Source organism: Pongo pygmaeus, chromosome 12 (genome assembly GCF_028885625.2).
Source record: "Pongo pygmaeus isolate AG05252 chromosome 12, NHGRI_mPonPyg2-v2.0_pri, whole genome shotgun sequence".
Taxonomy (NCBI): domain Eukaryota; kingdom Metazoa; phylum Chordata; class Mammalia; order Primates; family Hominidae; genus Pongo; species Pongo pygmaeus.
The window spans coordinates 31866949-31884404 of record NC_072385.2 but is presented as its reverse complement, the minus strand read 5'-3'; the positions used below and the strand labels follow the sequence as shown (position 1 = coordinate 31884404).

The following is a 17456-nucleotide window of genomic DNA, read 5'->3' as shown; positions in this document are numbered from 1 at the left end:
CAGAGTCTTACTCTGGCACCCAGGGTGAAGTGCAGTGGCATAATCTCAGCTCACTGCAGCCTGCACCTTCTGGGTTCAAGCAAGTCTCCAGCCTCTGTGTCTCAAGTAGCTGGGATTACAGATGCCCACCACCATGTCTGGCTAATTTTCATAATTTTGGTAGAGACAGGGTTTCACCATGTTAGCCAGGCTTGTCTCGAACTCCTGACCTCAAGTTATCTGCCCGCCTCAGCCTCCCAACATGTAATTTTCTTTTTTTAACTACATGGTTAACACATCTTAGTTCCTTCCTGGGCTCATATTCCTTGATGTGACCTTTATGCTATGGCTTTCCCAGAATTTCATCATAGACTATGATCTCTTCCCATTTTGTATACTCTTCCTTAAAATTTCATATCACTTCTCTGGTTTGAACTACACACATGCTATGTTTCCACAGCAGTTTTTAATTTTATTTCTATGAAGAATTTTACTTCTGCCCCCCAAAATGCGACAAGGCAAATGGATCAATAACCTCTTCAGGAGGTGAGAAGGAATCTTAGGTTTCTGATATAACTGGCAAGGTTCCCAGTGTCTTACCTTAATTTTATTTCTCAATTTAGGAACGTCCCAGGTGATAATAATTATAATAGAAGTTATCAAAACAGAAGAATGTAATAAATTTTTGGTTTAATGGCTGAGAAAATTTACCAACCTATATCTTAAATGTCCTTGGTGGCTAATACCACCTGTATGTACAAGTAAATCTAAGCTAAATAAGATTAGCTATAAAATTTTCTTTGAATCAATGACAAACAAAATTGGTAACAAGGTAATATTGAGAGTGTAATGGCTGTTGCTTATGGAAATTTTAGTGTCGATAGAGAATGCTCAGGAACTTTAGGTGGAAACAGAAAGGAAAATTGAGTTGAAAGCCCAGAAGGTAAAATTCCACAATGTGAGATCACTTGGAGAGACACAAATTTCAGAAGGTGATAGAGTTTTCCTGTTACTTAGTAAAGTGCTACAAAAAATGTGTGGGAGGAGAAGAGAAAGTTAACTAAGCAGTCTAGGTAGTACAGACAGAAAGAATAAGGAAGCATTGCTGATAAGTATTTTCATAATTTGGATAATCACCTTGATTTAGCCATCAATTTAAGAGATTAAAAGACACATAAGATCCTTCTTGCCATATGATCCTTAGTTAGCCAGTTGCTGAATGGGGAAACACTGGACACCTCGACAGTGGTGAAAAGCAGAGTGTACTTATTCCTGAATACTCATTCCCGGTTCGAACTAAAAGCAACTCTTTAGTAAAGGATCACCTGATTTTCATTGAACACAAGCTCTGGGTATTTATTCTGCTCTGTCTGTCATTGAATTTTTTTTTCTTCTAAATTAAAGAAAAAAAAAAAGAAAAAGAAAAGGCCAGACACAGTGGCACATGCCTCTAATCCCAAGCTTTGGGTGATTGAGGTAGGAGGGTTATTAGAGTTCATGACTTCGAGACCACCCTGGGCAACATAGCAAGACCTTATCTCTGGCAAAAAATAAAAATAAAAATAGAAAATAAATAAAATAAAATAAAGGAAATAAAAATAAATATTTAATGTGTACTCAGCATTTCCAGATACATCTGGCAGCTCAGTGTGCTGCATGCCTAAGCTTGAAGGAAGAGGATGGGAACAGAAGTATTGTAGAAAGCACCACGTCATCTCCTTACATTCAGGTCCTCTTGCTCAGGATGTTTTTTCAGTTTTCTTGCTGAACAGCAGATGGCAACAAATTTCACTTTCTTGCAAATAGAGATGAAATCCAGTTGTTGAAAGTAATAGTCGTTTTTTTGATTACCTCCTCTATTTAGATAAGTAGATGAAAAAAAATAGCCCCCATTTACTTAAAATTGGGATCTTTATTAGAGTAAACTAGCCTGTGCCCTAACTGATCCCATGAGAGGTTTTCGCTGATACCGAGTATCTGAGAGAAATGTACCCTCAGTTTTATGAGACTGAATAAATTATAGATGATACAAATTCTTTACATATTAGTCACAATTGAGCTCTTGTTTATAATCCAAGATATTTTCTTTCCTTTTTTTGTTTTAACATAGGTTTCTCAATTTATTATAAAAATTTGCACTCTCTATCATCTGTATTCCTCTTTATAATGTGTGTTTTGTATATTTCTACAGTAAATGAGATGGAAATCATTTTATTCTTAGTGAGTAGCTTAATATATAAGTCAATTTAATTCTTGACAGTCTCCATCATTGTAAGTCCTTTTTTATATTTTCTTATCACTAAGAATCTTCCTATTTTACTGGTACATGTTGGCCATCCTCTGAAAATTTCAAATCAACCTTATAGAAGAAAAATAAGATACAATTGTTTCAATTATATAAATAATGAAAGTTCATTAGCATGTGAATCTTGACACTAATCTTCTTACGTTTTTTGACATTATCCTTTAATATTTTCTATCATATTATGCTATCCATGCTTTGGGGGAAATTTCCTAATTCTATTACAGAAAAATATTTGTTTATATTAATTCTTTTATTCTTATGTAAGGAGAATATTAAGAACTTCATATATCCAGAGCACAACAATCCATGTCTGGAACAAAGCAGGCATTTTTGTAAACATATATTCACGTACAACTTTTTTTTTTTTTTTTTTTTTTTTTTTTGAGACGAGGTCTCATTTTGTCACCCAGGCTGGAGTGCTGTGGTGCAATCATAGCTTATTTTAGCCTTAAACTCCTGGACTGAAGGGGTCCTCCCACCTCAGCCTTGTGAGTAGCTAAGATTACAGGTGTGAGCCACCACGCATGGCTTATATATACATATATATTTTGTAGCGATGGGGTGTTGCTATATTGCCTAGACTGGTCTCAAACCTCAAGCAATCTTCCTGCCACTACCTTCCAAAGTGCTGGGATCACAGGCATGAGCCGCCATGCCAAGCCATAAAAAACTTTAAATTGTGTTTGTGTGTAAACAGTTGAAATGCGGTGATGAAGGGTGACTAAGGGGTTTATGCAGAAATTTCTAGAGAAAGGGTAATTTGGGTTGTCAAGTCATTGCCATGGAATGGGTGAAAACTCCTGGGTGTTGGCATGGCAATGGTAACCTGCTATGGCACACTGGTGGGCGTGTATTTTGGAAAGCTGCTTCTGCCTGCTCCCTGTTTTAGCTAATCCTCAATTTGGTTTGGTGTCTAAGCCCTACCTCAAAAGTCAAGTTTAGCCCCCTACCTTGAGGAGACTTGTTCAAGGCCCCACAGCAACACTCATTCCCAGGTATGGAAGACAGTGATGTTGACCAAGCTTTAAGTTTTGTTTTTTTTCTGTTAACAAGCATTTGTTAATTTCCACAGTATACTGAAGAAGTATGTTTGATAGTGGAAACACACTAGTAAATGTGTAATTAACTGTGGCAGAACAATTATTAAAACAAAAACCAAGGGGATATTGTATGATGGTGAAATGAGAATAGAAAGTAGGGAGTATATGTCTACATTTTGTTCTTCTATCCTCCCATCTCTTATGGCCTGGGGGATGACCTTAAATTAAATTAAAATGAAACAAACTGCCAGGCATGGTGGCCAGCTCCTATATTCCTGACTACTCCATAGGCTGAGGGAGGAGCATCCCTTGAGCCCAGGAGTATGAGTTCAGCTTGGGGAACATAGTGAGACCCTATCTCCATTTTAAAAATTCGGTCTATCTTTCTATCCAAATATATATACATTTTTATGTATATTTATATATATATATTTATTTATTCATATTTATATATTTATACATTTTTATATATATTTATACATATATTTTTGTATATTTATATATTTATGCATGTTTATATATACTTATATATTTATATTTATATATTTATATATAGTATATACATTTATATATATAGTATATATTTCTATATATTTATATATAGTATATATTTCTATATATTTATATATAGTATATATTTATATATTTATGTATATATTTCTATATGTATATGTATATATTTATATATTTATATTTGTATATATTTGCATATATTTATATATGTATATATTTATATTTGCATATATTTATATATGCATATATTTATATATACTTATATATGTATATCGTCATATTTATATATTTATATGTATATATTTGTATATATTTATATATGTATATATCTATATATTTATATGTATATATGTATATGTATATATTTATATGTATTTATATATGTATATTTTTAAATATTTATATATTTATATGTATATATGTATATCTTGATATATTTATATGTATATGTATATATTGATATATTTATATATGTGTATATGTATATATTTATATATATTTTTATATATATTTATATATTATATATATTTTTATATATATTTATATACATTTACATATTTATATATTTATATACATTTATATATTTATATATATTCATATACATTTATATGTATATATGTACATATGTATGTATATTTATATATATTTTTGTATGTATTTATATATTCATATATTTACATATATATTTATGTATTTATATATTTGTATATTTATATATTTATATATGTATATTTATGTACCTTTATATTTATATATGTATATTTATGTACCTTTATATTTATATATATTTATATTTATGTACCTTTATATTTATATATTTATATATATTTTTCTATATTTTTATATTTTTATATTTTTAGATATATATTTATATATTTAGATATATATTTTTCTATATATTTATATATTTATATACGTCTATATATTTATATACTTATATATCTATATATTTATATATATTCACATATATTTATATATATTTACATATTTATATATTTACATATATTTATATATTTTTATATATTTTCATATATATTTATATATTTTTTTATATACTTATATATATTTATATATATTTACATACATGTTATATATATTTTTATATATTCATGTTTATATATTCATATATATTTATATATTATATATCTATATATTTATGTAGATATTTTGTACATTATATATATTTGTATATTTATGTATATTTATATATTTATGTATTTATGTATATTTATATATTTATATATATTTATGTATATATTTATACTTTTTTTATATATTCATACATATATTTATATATATTTTCTGTACATTTATATATTGTTATATATTGATATATTTTACATATTTATATATATTAATATGTATTTATATATATTTATGTATATTTATATATGTATTTACATATATTTATATATATTTATATATGTATTTATATATATATAAAAGAAAATAAATAATGAATAACCACCATGACTTTATCACACACCCACACATTAGGCTTCTGTGCTAATACACTCACTATAATCCCTGCATCCCAACAAACATAGGAAACTTTCTAAAAAAATGGAAAATGCATGAGGTTTAGGGTGCGGGAGGGGGGAGGTATAGCATTAGGAGATATACCTAATGCTAAATGACGAGTTAATGGGTGCAGCACACCAGCATGGCACATGTATACATATGTAACTAACCCGCACATTGTGCATATGTACCCTAAAACTTAAAGTATAATAATAATAATAAAAAAAAAGCTTCTAGAATTTAATTTGTTTTCACATCAACCTAAAATCCTAAAAAATGCAAACCATTAAATTAATGCTCCTATCTTTAACATCAAAGCTTTCAAATCTCTCTTATGCATTTTTAAGTTTAATTATTGAAATATTTGTTACATATCCATTATGTCCTAGACATTATATTAACTGATTAAGTGTTATTATTTCCTGGAGTATAGTAGTAAATAAAAGTGACATTTCTTTAAGTTTTAGATTTTATAGTATTATAAAAGAAAAGCACCAGTGGGCTTGTGTTACAGTGTGCTCTTTTAGCTTAGCTGTCCACAAATGGCTTGTGTTAACCAGCTCAATTAGACCCTCTGCCTTTTTGCAAGGACAGAGTGCTTTCTGTATCCTAGGGTTGTTGCCTTAGTGTGCCAGAAAACTCGGATCATATGTGGGCTTGGAGAATGAGTGCAAGATTTATTGATTGGTGAAAGCAGCTTTCAGCAGATAAATGGTGTGCCAGGAGGGGGATGGGGTGGGAAGGTGGTGTTCCCCTGCAGTAAAACGTCTCAGCAGCAGGGCTCACCTCCAAGAGCTCTCAGCTGATTTCCATGTCATTCCACCATTAATGGCTGCCAGCGTCTGCTGGTGCCTGTCAGTGTGCTCTTCTTCTTTAGGGCCAGGCTTTTCTGGCACTAACACTTTACAGTTTGTTTAATCTATTTTTCAGCAATCAGCTGATTATATATATGTGTATGTGTGTGTATATATATGTGTGTGTGTATATATATATGTAAATAACAAATCATCAACACTTTCTCACTTCTAAAATACTTTCCCCTTCTCTCTCCTGCTGCTTCCCCTGGTGACTTTCCCACCATCCAGGAAACAACACTTTATCTTTCACCTATCCAGGATTTGGAGGTATAAAACAATCGGAAATTGAGAAGCTTGTTTTCTTTCATTCTTTTTTTGTTTATTCATTTATGTATTGGTGTTTGCTTCTTCTCCTTTTTTTTTCTGATACTTTCTTTGCATCTGTCCAGTAAAATCACTGAGTGTGGCAACATAATAGATGACTACATAAGGTGGGGGAGCGAAAGTAGATCCAGGAAAAAGTAATATTAATATCTTGATCATGTATGCCTTTGCTTTAGTAGATCCTGTTTAATATTTGTGGAAACTGAAAGAACACCTGCTAAAATCCAGGTACACACGCACCTGGGTAATATGTCTCCAAACACCTGTAAAAAAAAAAAAAAAGAAAGCGTTTGTGCTTTCTGCAAGATGAGTCTTCCACTAAGTTCAGTGTGAGATCTGGAGGCAGTTTCTGAAAATATTATTTTCCTGCCATTTTCCCTTCTGGAAAGCATTTTATATTTCTTCTCTAATGAAAAACCTTGTCTCTCATATTGTTATGAATTAATGTCCTAGTGAAGTCGGAGTCTTGAAGACATTCTTTACACAAGTGAAGGGAGAAAAGGTCCAGAGAGTCTGTCTTCTGCAGTAACTATGAAGAACCTATCCAGTCATCTTCCCTAGGCCCTATTATAAATGTGAGTGGATGAAAAATAATATTTAGATTCCCCAAACTCCCAGTCTTGCCATGTCTCCAGATTGACCTAATGTAAATGAACTGCTCACTATTTTATAAATGTTCAAAAAGCCAAAATATATTATTGACTGTAGATGGGGAATATTTATTAGGGCTGTTACCTTGACCATTCCACAAAGTTTTGTTGCTGGTGGATAAAGTAAGAGGGACCTTTTTTCCGGTAAAATCCCTTGGAGGGGCTATACTCTACCCACAAAGTAGCATGAGTTATGGAAATGTGTTTCTGGAAAGAAGTCGTGGAAATACAGGGAAGAAAGCATTTCAGGAAAGAGGAAAAACACCTGTGCACATGAATGTTCCACATCCTGATACCCCATGGTCAGTCAGTACCTGGATTAGCTCCACATCTGGTTTATGGGACATTTCCTTCAGCTCCTCATACATTCCTTTTAAAATCTCCCTCTCATGGGCCATTCTGGCGTTGCTTTTATTGAGTTGCTAAAAATTGTCTTTGTCCTCCTTTTGAAGCATCTCCAAATGATGTTGCTGTTCTTCATGGAGAAATGCAGGCATCTTCCGATATTTAGCTCTGATTGCTTCTATCTTTAAATTCACATAATCCTGCAGTAACAATGGGTTAGTCAAAAACAAAACCGATTTACTCATCTCCTATTGAATCTCACTGATTCCTCTTTGTCTCTTGAACATCCCATATTTTAACTCTTGGTCTTGCCAATTCTCAGACTATATGAAATTTTACTCTTTTTTCTTTTCTGCATGAAGATCAACCAACATAGATGTATCTACCCAAATATATTCACTTTATTCATGATAAAGTGTTTTTTCTAAGATAGTCATAAAGAAGAAAAACAAATTGGATTCCTCTTTTCCAACCCATATTTATACAAAAGTAAGACAGTTCCTGCTTAATAGTTAGACTCTAGAGCTATATTGACCAGAAAGGAAATAATTATTTTCATTTCTGAAATTTGGGGCAAGTTATTTAAATTCATCACGTGTGAAATAGCCTCAGACTAGCATGCTCAGCTCAATGCATTTCACCAAGCAAAACCTATGCTAATAAGGCTTCGTTTATGATCTGGCCTTCTTTGTCTCTCTAATCTCGTTTCTTTCCATTGCCTTTCATACTGACTTTAACATAAAACATAGACTTCTTTGTGGTTCCTCAGCCCTCAAAATAAACACAAACTCAATATTACTGCACATGTTGTTTTCTTCACCTAGAATTCTCTCTCCCTCTCTTTCTCTAAGTACACACACACACAACACACACACACACATACACACACTTGTGTTTGCCTTCCTCTTCAAGACGTTGTCTTAATATGAATTTTCCATTGAGGCATTTTCTGACCACCCTGTTTAAAACACAAACTCTCGTCCCCAGTCCATGGCCTTTGTTCTCTTTTTCTAAGACCTTGGTATTTCAAATGAGCTAAGGATTCCTCATTTGAAATTGTCCAGTTGGAAGTCCTCTCTGACAGAGTTTCCCTTACTTGTGATTCAGAAATCCATCCATAGTCTCCTTTTAAAAGTTACTTTTTGGATTTATAAAAAGTTGCATTCCACAAATACACTTTTAACTCACCCCTCGATTTTTTCTGGACCATCAAAGCATTGCTCATCTGCCGAGAATCGCAGGTATTGAAAACCACCTTAGACAGAAAATTCTCCATTATGCAGGCGTTTGTCTGAACCTGGACAACTGTTACTGTTCATTCACCTGGAAAATTTCCATTCATTCTTCAAGACTCATGCAAACGATTTGATCTTTAATTCTATATGTCCAATAGATAGATATTTGTGGCAGTTTCCATGTTGTACTGGGATTGTTGCTTTACTAGTGTGTCTGCTACTTCTACTAGATTGTGAGGTCTGGTTGAAAGAACTTCTCCTTTATTGTATCTCTGCCTCCACTCTCATGTCCTGACCTGAATTTTACCATTATAGAAAACTGCTCATCACAAAGTCTGCAATCACCAAGTCAAGAATCTTGCTTTATAACCAATGTTTCCTTTCTTTTTAGATTGGTTTTTCTGTATATGAGTTTAAATCTGTCTGATTACCTTTGGACCACAGTTTATTACTCTCTGTGGTTCTTGCAATTTGGGGGCCTCATCTTTTTTAACACTTCTCTTACTTCAGATCTTCTAGTGCACAATTTCAAAAATTTAGCACGAAAAGTAAGAAAGCAGAGTGCAGTGGATCGTGCCTGTAATACCAGCCCATTGGGAGGCTGCAGTGGGACGTTTCATGATTTAAGAAGTTTGAGACCAGCCTGGTCAACATTGTGAAACCTCATCATTACCAAAAAAAATTTACCCGGGTGTTGTGGCAAGCAGCTGTAGTCCCAGCTACTGGGGAGGCTGAGGTGGCAGGATTGCTGGAGCACAGGATGTTGAGGCTGCAGTTAGTTGGAATGCACATCTCTGCATGCCAGCCTGGGTGACAGAGGAAGACCCTGTCTCAAAACAAACAACAAAAGAGTAACAATATAAAATATCTTACTAATATTTGTCATGTTAATCATGTCGAAACATATTGGATATATTTGGTTAACAATTTTTATTAAAATTAATTTCAGTTGTTTCTTATTGTTTATAATGTAACTAGAAAATGTATTCCCACTATGCAGCCATAAAAAATTATTAGATCATGTCTTTTGCAGGGACAGGGAAGGAGCTGGAGGCTATTATCTTTAGCAAACTAACACAGGAACAGAAAACCAAATAGTGCATGTTCTCACTTATAAGTGGGAGCTAAATGATGAGAACATATGGACACATAGAGGGGAACAACACACGCTGGGGCCTATAGGAGGGTGGGGGGTTAGAAGACGGAGAGGATCAGGAAAAATAACTCATGGGTGCTAGGCTTGAGACCTGGTTGATAAAATAATCTATACAACAAACCCTGATGACACAAGATTACCCATGTAAAAAACCCGCGCATGTATTGCTATACTTAAAGGTTTGAAAAAGTATTTTCTTCTCTTTCCTTTACAATTTCTCTGCAAATGCATGAATTAAAGAAAAGCAATGAATATATTTTTCATGGGATAATATTCAAGATATATAGAAAGAAAACTTCTGAGATTTAATTAAAACAATATTAAGAAGAAAATGTATAGCATTATATTCATCTGTTATTTACAAATGAAGGTCTATCCCAAAGAGCCAGATAAAGAAAAGTAAATTGGGCAGTTCCCCGACCAGAGAGAACGAACGTGTCTGCGGGCGCGCGGGGAGCAGAGGCGGTGGCGGGCGGCGGAGGCACCGGGAGCCGCCGAGTGACCCTCCCCGTCCCTCTGGCCCCCCACCCTCCCACCCGCCCGTGGCCCGCGCCCATGGCCTCGCGCGCTCCACACAACTCTGCGGACTCCGCGCCCTGCGCCGCCGACCAGTTCGCAGCTCCACGCCACGGTAGCCAGTCTCACCTGGCGGCACCGCCCGCCCACCGCCCCGGCCACAGCCCCTGCGCCCACGGCAGCACTCGAGGCGACCGCGACAGTGGTGGGGGACGCTGCTGAAGGCAAGAGAGCGCAGCCCGGCCACCAGACCTACTTACTCGCCTTGCTGATTGTCTATTTTTGAGTTTACAACTTTTCTAAGAATTTTTGTATACAAAGGAACTTTTTAAAAAGGATGCTTCCAATTTATATTTAATCCAAAGAAGAAGGATCTCAGCCAATTTGGGTTTTTGGGTTTTGGCTTCGTTTCTTCTCTTCGTTGACTTTGGGGTTCGGGTGCCCCAGCTGCTTCGGGCTCCCGAGGACCTTCTGGGCCCCCACATTAATGAGGCAGCCACCTGGCGAGTCTGACATGGCTGTCAGCGACGCGCTGCTCCCATCTTTCTCCACGTTCGCGTCTGGCCCGGCGGGAAGGGAGAAGACACTGCGTCAAGCAGGTGCCCGGAATAACCGCTGGCGGGAGGAGCTCTCCCACATGAAGCGACTTCCTCCGGTGCTTCCCGGCCGCCCCTATGACCTGGCGGCGGCGACCGTGGCCACAGACCTGGAGAGCGGCGGAGCCGGTGCGGCTTGCGGCGGTAGCAACCTGGCGCCCCTACCTCGGAGAGAGACCGAGGAGTCAACGATCTCCTGGACCTGGACTTTATCCTCTCTAATTCGCTGACCCATCCTCCGGAGTCAGTGGCCGCCACCGTGTCCTCGTCAGCGTCAGCCTCCTCCTCGTCGTCCCCGTCGAGCAGCGGCCCTGCCAGCGCGCCCTCCACCTGCAGCTTCACCTATCCGATCCGGGCCGGGAACGACCCGGGGTGGCGCCGGGCGGGACGGGCGGAGGCCTCTTGATGGCAGGGAGCCCGCTCGCCCTCCGACAGCTCCCTTCAACCTGGCGGACATCAACGACGTGAGCCCCTCGGGCGGCTTCGTGGCCGAGCTCCTGCGGCCAGAATTGGACCCGGTGTACATTCCGCCGCAGCAGCCGCAGCCGCCAGGTGGCGGGCTGATGGGCAAGTTCGTACTGAAGGTGTCGCTGAGCGCCCCTGGCAGCGAGGACGGCAGCCCGTCGGTCATCAGCGTCGGCAAAGGCAGCCCTGACGGCAGCCACCCGGTGGTGGTGGCGCCCTGCAACGGCGGGCCGCCGCGCACGTGTCCCAAGATCAAGCAGGAGGCGGTCTCCTCGTGCACCCACTCGGGCGCTGGACTCCCTCTCAGCAATGGCCACCGGCCGGCTGCACACGACCTCCCCCTGGGGCGGCAGCTCCCCAGCAGGACTACCCCGACCCTGGGTCTTGAGGCAGTGCTGAGCAGCAGGGACTGTCACCCTGCCCTGCCGCTTCCCCCCGGCTTCCATCCCCACCCGGGGCCCAATTACCCATCCTTCCTGCCCGACCAGATGCAGCCGCAAGTCCCGCCGCTCCACTACCAAGAGCTCATGCCACCCGGTTCGTGCATGCCGGAGGAGCCCAAGCCAAAGAGGGGAAGACGATCGTGGCCCCGGAAAAGGACCGCCACCCACACTTGTGGTTACGCGGGCTGCGGCAAAACCTACACAGAGTTCCCATCTCAAGGCACACCTGCGAACCCACACAGGTGAGAAACCTTACCACTGTGACTGGGACGGCTGTGGATGGAAATTCGCCCGCTCAGATGAACTGACCAGGCACTACCGTAAACACACTGGGCACCGCCCGTTCCAGTGCCAAAAATGCGACCGAGCATTTTCCAGGTCGGACCACCTCGCCTTACACATGAAGAGGCATTTTTAAATCCCAGACAGTGGATATGACCCACACTGCCAGAAGAGAATTCAGTATTTTTTACTTTTCACACTGTCTTCCCGATGAGGGAAGGAGCCCAGCCAGAAAGCACTACAATCATGGTCAAGTTCCCAACTGAGTCATCTTGTGAGTGGATAATCAGGAAAAATGAGGAATTCAAAAGACAAAAATCAAAGAATAGATGGGGTCTGTGACTGAATCTTCTATCATTCCAATTCTAAATCCAACTTGAATATTCCTGGACTTACAAAATGCCAAGGGGGTGACTGGAAGTTGTGGATATCAGGGTATAAATTATATCTGTGAGTTGGGGGGAGGGAAGACCAGAATTCCCTTGAATTGTGTATTGATGCAATATAAGCATAAAAGATCACCTTGTATTCTCTTTACCTTCTAAAAGCCATTATTATGATGTTAGAAGCAGAGGAAGAAATTCAGGTACAGAAAACATGTTTAAATAGCCTAAATGATGGTGCTTGGTGAGTCTTGGTTCTAAAGGTACCAAACAAGGAAGCCAAAGTTTTCAAACTGCTGCATACTTTGACAAGGAAAATCTATATTTGTCTTCCGATCTACATTTATGACCTAAGTCAGGTAATATACCTGGTTTACTTCTTTAGCATTTTTATGCAGACAGTCTGTTATGCACTGTGGTTTCAGATGTGCAATAATTTGTACAATGGTTTATTCCCAAGTATGCTTTAAGCAGAACAAATGTGTTTTTCTATATAGTTCCTTGCCTTAATAAATATGTAATATAAATTTAAGCAAACGTCTATTTTGTATATTTGTAAACTACAAAGTAAAATGAACATTTTGTGGAGTTTGTATTTTGCATACTCAAGGTGAGAATTAAGTTTTAAATAAACCTATAATATTTAAAAAAAAAAAGAAAAGTAAATTCATGCCAAAATCTAAAAAAAAATTAAAATAATTGTAGAATATTGATTAAAAATCATACAGTAGATAAAATCAACGAAGTCAAAAGTATGCTTTTTTTTTTTGTTTGAGACAGAGTCTCACTCTGTCATCCAGGCTGGAGTGCAGTGGTGCGATCTCGGCTCCTTGCAACCTCTGCCACCCAGGTCCAAGTGATTCTCCTTCCTTAGCCTCCCGAGTAGCTAGGATTACAAGCACGCACCATCACGCTTGGCTAATTTTTGTATTTTTAGTAGAGTTGGGGTTTCACCATGTTGGCTGGGCTGGTCTCCAACTCCTAACCTCAAATAACCCACCCACCTCGGCCTCCCAAAGTGCTGGGATTACAGGTGTGAGCTACCACACCTGCCAAAAGTAGGCTCTTTACACAGATAAATTAAATTGATAAATTCTTAGTAAGACTCAATTAAAAAATGGAGAAGAGGGGTTCAAATCAAAAATAAATAGGCAAACACTTAGGTCGTCCACAAATGAATATGTTAATAAGAAGATTTTAAGATGACTTTTATGCTCATACACTTAATGATTTAGATGAAATGAGAAATTTCCCTGAAAAACATATCTGACAAAAACCAACAGAAGAAATCATAGACAAATCTAAGATATGATGTAGATTCTAAAAATTTACCCTATTATTTAAAAAACAAAACTTCTCCCAATGAAAAACCCGGTGATCTTTTTCAGTGAAATATTTACGACATTTAAGAAAAAGATCACACACTTTTAGACGAACCCTTCTAGAGAACAGAAAAAAGCAGTAATACCTCCCAACTCGTAACTTTGCTTTTCTGTTGTGTTTTTCTTTTACTTTTTGTAAACAGCTTCTCTCTCTGTTGCCCAGGCTATAGTGCAATGGCAAGATCATAGCTCACTGAAGCCCAAAACTTCTAGGCTCGAGTGATCCTCCTGTCTTGGCCTCCCAAAGGGCTGTGATGACAGGCTCTAGCTGCTGTGCCAAGCTCCAACATATAATTTTGATCTTCGATCCTGATAAGTGTGTTACAAGAAATGCAAATTGCAGAACAGACTCTAAAATAAATATAGGTGCAACAATTCAAAAAAGTTAGCTAGCTAATCAAATCTTGTGAGAGAGAAATTCATATCATCTCCAAGTGGAGCTTATTCTAGAAAGGTTGACTAATGTAACATCAGAAATTGAAATAAGTACTCACCACATGAACAGGATGAAATACATATTATTGTTCCTGTAAAAAGAGGAAGAAAATATTTGATACAATAAAATGGTCATGTACGATTTTGAAAGCACTATTAAAAAAACTTAAATAGCCATGAACTTTCTCTAATAAGAACGTAATAACTTAGAGCCAGTACCATACTTAACAGAGAATTTGAAAGCTTCTACTTAGGAATGGGAATGAGATATAAGCCCTGTTATCATCACTTGTGTTCAACACCTTGCTCGATGTCCTTTTCAATGCAACTAGACAAGAAAAAGAAGTAAATAATGTGAGGGTTGAATAGAAATAAAGATATCATAATTGCATTATCAGCAAAACATGACAGTTAAAAAATAAATCTCTAACCATTAGATATATTCGTGAATTGAAAAACAAATTGAATCATGCATGCTTCTAAGACAATAATTAAAAGTGAGAGTAAGCCAGACGCACTGGCTGACACCTATAATCCCAGCACATATATATATTTATATATCTATGTACACACACACACACAAATACACACACACACAATTACTGTGAATATACAAATACTATATTATATAAAAATATGCCTAACACACCCATACACCCCACATCCACGCACAAGGCTTTGAGAAAGGCACTTTGTTCTGGGAATGAGGCTTATGAGCAGTGAGTTGGGGAATCAAACCCAGGCAATTTAGCTTCAAGACATTGCTCTTAACCATGATACCATATTACTCTCAGCTGACCTTTTCACAGTGGGTGATAATACACAGTAGCCTCATGGCAATTCCAGGAAATGTAAGCACTCAAGAATTATTTTGAAATAGGCAGGAAATGTTGCTTGTTGTCTTCTTTATCCCTTGTTCTCTACAACTTTGCTTTTCCTCACCAAGGGTTATTTTTCTGACACATTTATGGGTGCATTCCATTAAAGAAAGAGTTTTACTTGGTGTCAGGCTCTGATAGAAGCTCTCTTTCTCCGTATATGCCTGAACTTGACTGTCCTCTTTCTGTTCCAATTATTTAACCCTGAATACCTTTTACCCTTTTAGATGTCACAAGGATGTGACTGAGCAGTTTCAAGGGCATCAACTTTTGCTTTCTTCTCCTCCCCTAGAATCCTGCATCTGCATTGCTGGTCTCAGACAAAACAGGGAACCCGTATTTCCCATTCTGGGATATTTTCATGATCTTCATGATCAACTTTTCTTATGTTGCGAATTTGAAGGGCATGGACAGATCATTGGAAAGCGGATAGACAGGGACCTGTGTTCCGAGAACTGGGCCAGAAGACTGACAGGGGCAGAAGAATTTCAGAGTGATTCTGGCAGTCATCATGGTTCAGTAAGGGCCAGAGGAGTGGAACATATGGGCACAGGTTGAGAGGGCTGTGACAAGACAAGGCCTATCTCTTTTGCAGCAGAATGTTAATAGACATTAGATTTTAGTAAGCAGAGGACATTTCTCTGAGTCAGCATCAAAAACTTTCACAGTCTGGAAGAATGAATAGTCAGGACCTAGCCTCACCTTCCTTTCTGAGTATGAGAGGCTACAAGGCAGTGAGAATGGAATACCTTTTATCTGAGGTTAAAGCCAGTGTCTCTCTCTTCAGCCCACACTTACTGGTAAGGTCCCGTGGATGACTCGGTTACAGGTTTCTGAACTTCTGGCTTTTGAGGGAAAGACTTTGTCACCCTCTATGCTGAAGGTATTCTATGTACTATGAAGCCCAGTCAGTGGCTCTTAACATCAAGAAATCTTGGGAAGTACAAGGCATTCAGAAGGCCTACATGAATAGTTTGCAGCCGCATATAGATATCAGAAGGCGGTTCCTGACAAGGATGCCCTGACCTTTTTTATCTCACTGACCTAGAATTACTGTGTCTGTCCCTGGTCATCTTGAAGGAGATGGACCACCCCTTCCCCCCCTCTACTCCAGTGTCGTGTGCATTTTCGTCAGTGATTTTGCTGTGTTGTGCTCTTAATGATTGTCCAGTTGATACCAAATCTTGAAGAAAATTTCCAAAAAATATTTACCTGGTCAATTATCAATTGCCCTTTTACAGGAATCTGGAACTTGAATGATGTTTCTATAAGGGGCTCGTTGGATCTCATGTTTTACAGGACCCCCAGTCTCTGGATATAGATCCTCAATGTCCACTTCTTAGGAAGAGTAGGTGTAGTAGGTTATATTCCTCCCCTACTCTCTCTAAGAGTGCTAAATTATATATTCCATCCCACATTGTTTTTCTATGATGTAACTTCAAGACTGCTACTGCTGTGTGTGTGTTCTAGTCCCTTTACTTTGTGTAGGGTTGTGACTACAGCTGATGTTTTACTCTGTAGAATAATGGTAGTATACAATTCTCCTGACTCCGTGGGAATCTTCAGTGTGGAAAATTATCTACCATGCTGTGAGCAAGCCCAAGCGGCTACCTGGAGAGGCCGTTTGAATATATTCTAGGTAACAGCCCCAAGCAAGGAACCTCAGACATCAGCCAGGATCATCTGCTGGACTGGAAGTAGAATGTTTCCATTATTTTAATCAGTGATCATGAAAATGACCATTTGGTGGGTAGACAGACTCAATGGACTCACTATAAACTGGGTTTTCATCAGAACTGGGTTTTGTTTGTTTTGTTTTTGGTTTTGGTTTAATTTAGTTAATTTGTTTATTTTTTATTTATTTATTTTTTTTTACCTGATACTAATATGTTTCCAATGTAACATGAGGTGATGGTTATGTCTGGTCTCTAGGTTATCAGTGAGAATTCACAGTCTGTGTGACTTGGAAATACAAACACATTTTAAAGCAGACAGTCTGCACATCTGTCTATTATTCCGTGGGTGACGCTGTTTGCTTTATCAAACAGCTACAGAATTCAATGTGGGTTCAACCCTTTTGGTTCTTGCTCAGACATTGCTGGCAAATTCTCAGAAAAGCAATAGGCTGTACCATTAGCCTATGTCTGTAGA

The 17456-nt window shown here is 38.0% G+C and overlaps 1 protein-coding gene and 1 pseudogene across 4 annotated transcripts in view; both read left to right on the top strand.

Annotated features, from left to right (window-relative positions):
* Nucleotides 1-17456, top strand: part of LOC129028924 (mitogen-activated protein kinase kinase kinase kinase 4-like) — a 178990-nt gene that overhangs the window by 153680 nt on the left and 7854 nt on the right. Inside the window, exon 6 of one of the 4 annotated variants that reach the window (XM_054474376.2) lies at nucleotides 10166-13147. The exons of 1 other annotated variant lie outside the window; for it this stretch is intronic. In XM_054474376.2, the coding sequence (XP_054330351.1) occupies nucleotides 10166-10234 (69 nt within the window). In that variant the 3' untranslated portion in view covers nucleotides 10235-13147. Of the gene's footprint in view, nucleotides 1-3; nucleotides 2303-10165; nucleotides 13148-17456 lie in introns of those variants that run through there. 2 more of the 4 variants (XM_054474378.2, XM_054474374.2) reach the window with 2 other exon arrangements.
* LOC129028820 (Krueppel-like factor 4) lies at nucleotides 10929-13147 on the top strand (annotated as a pseudogene).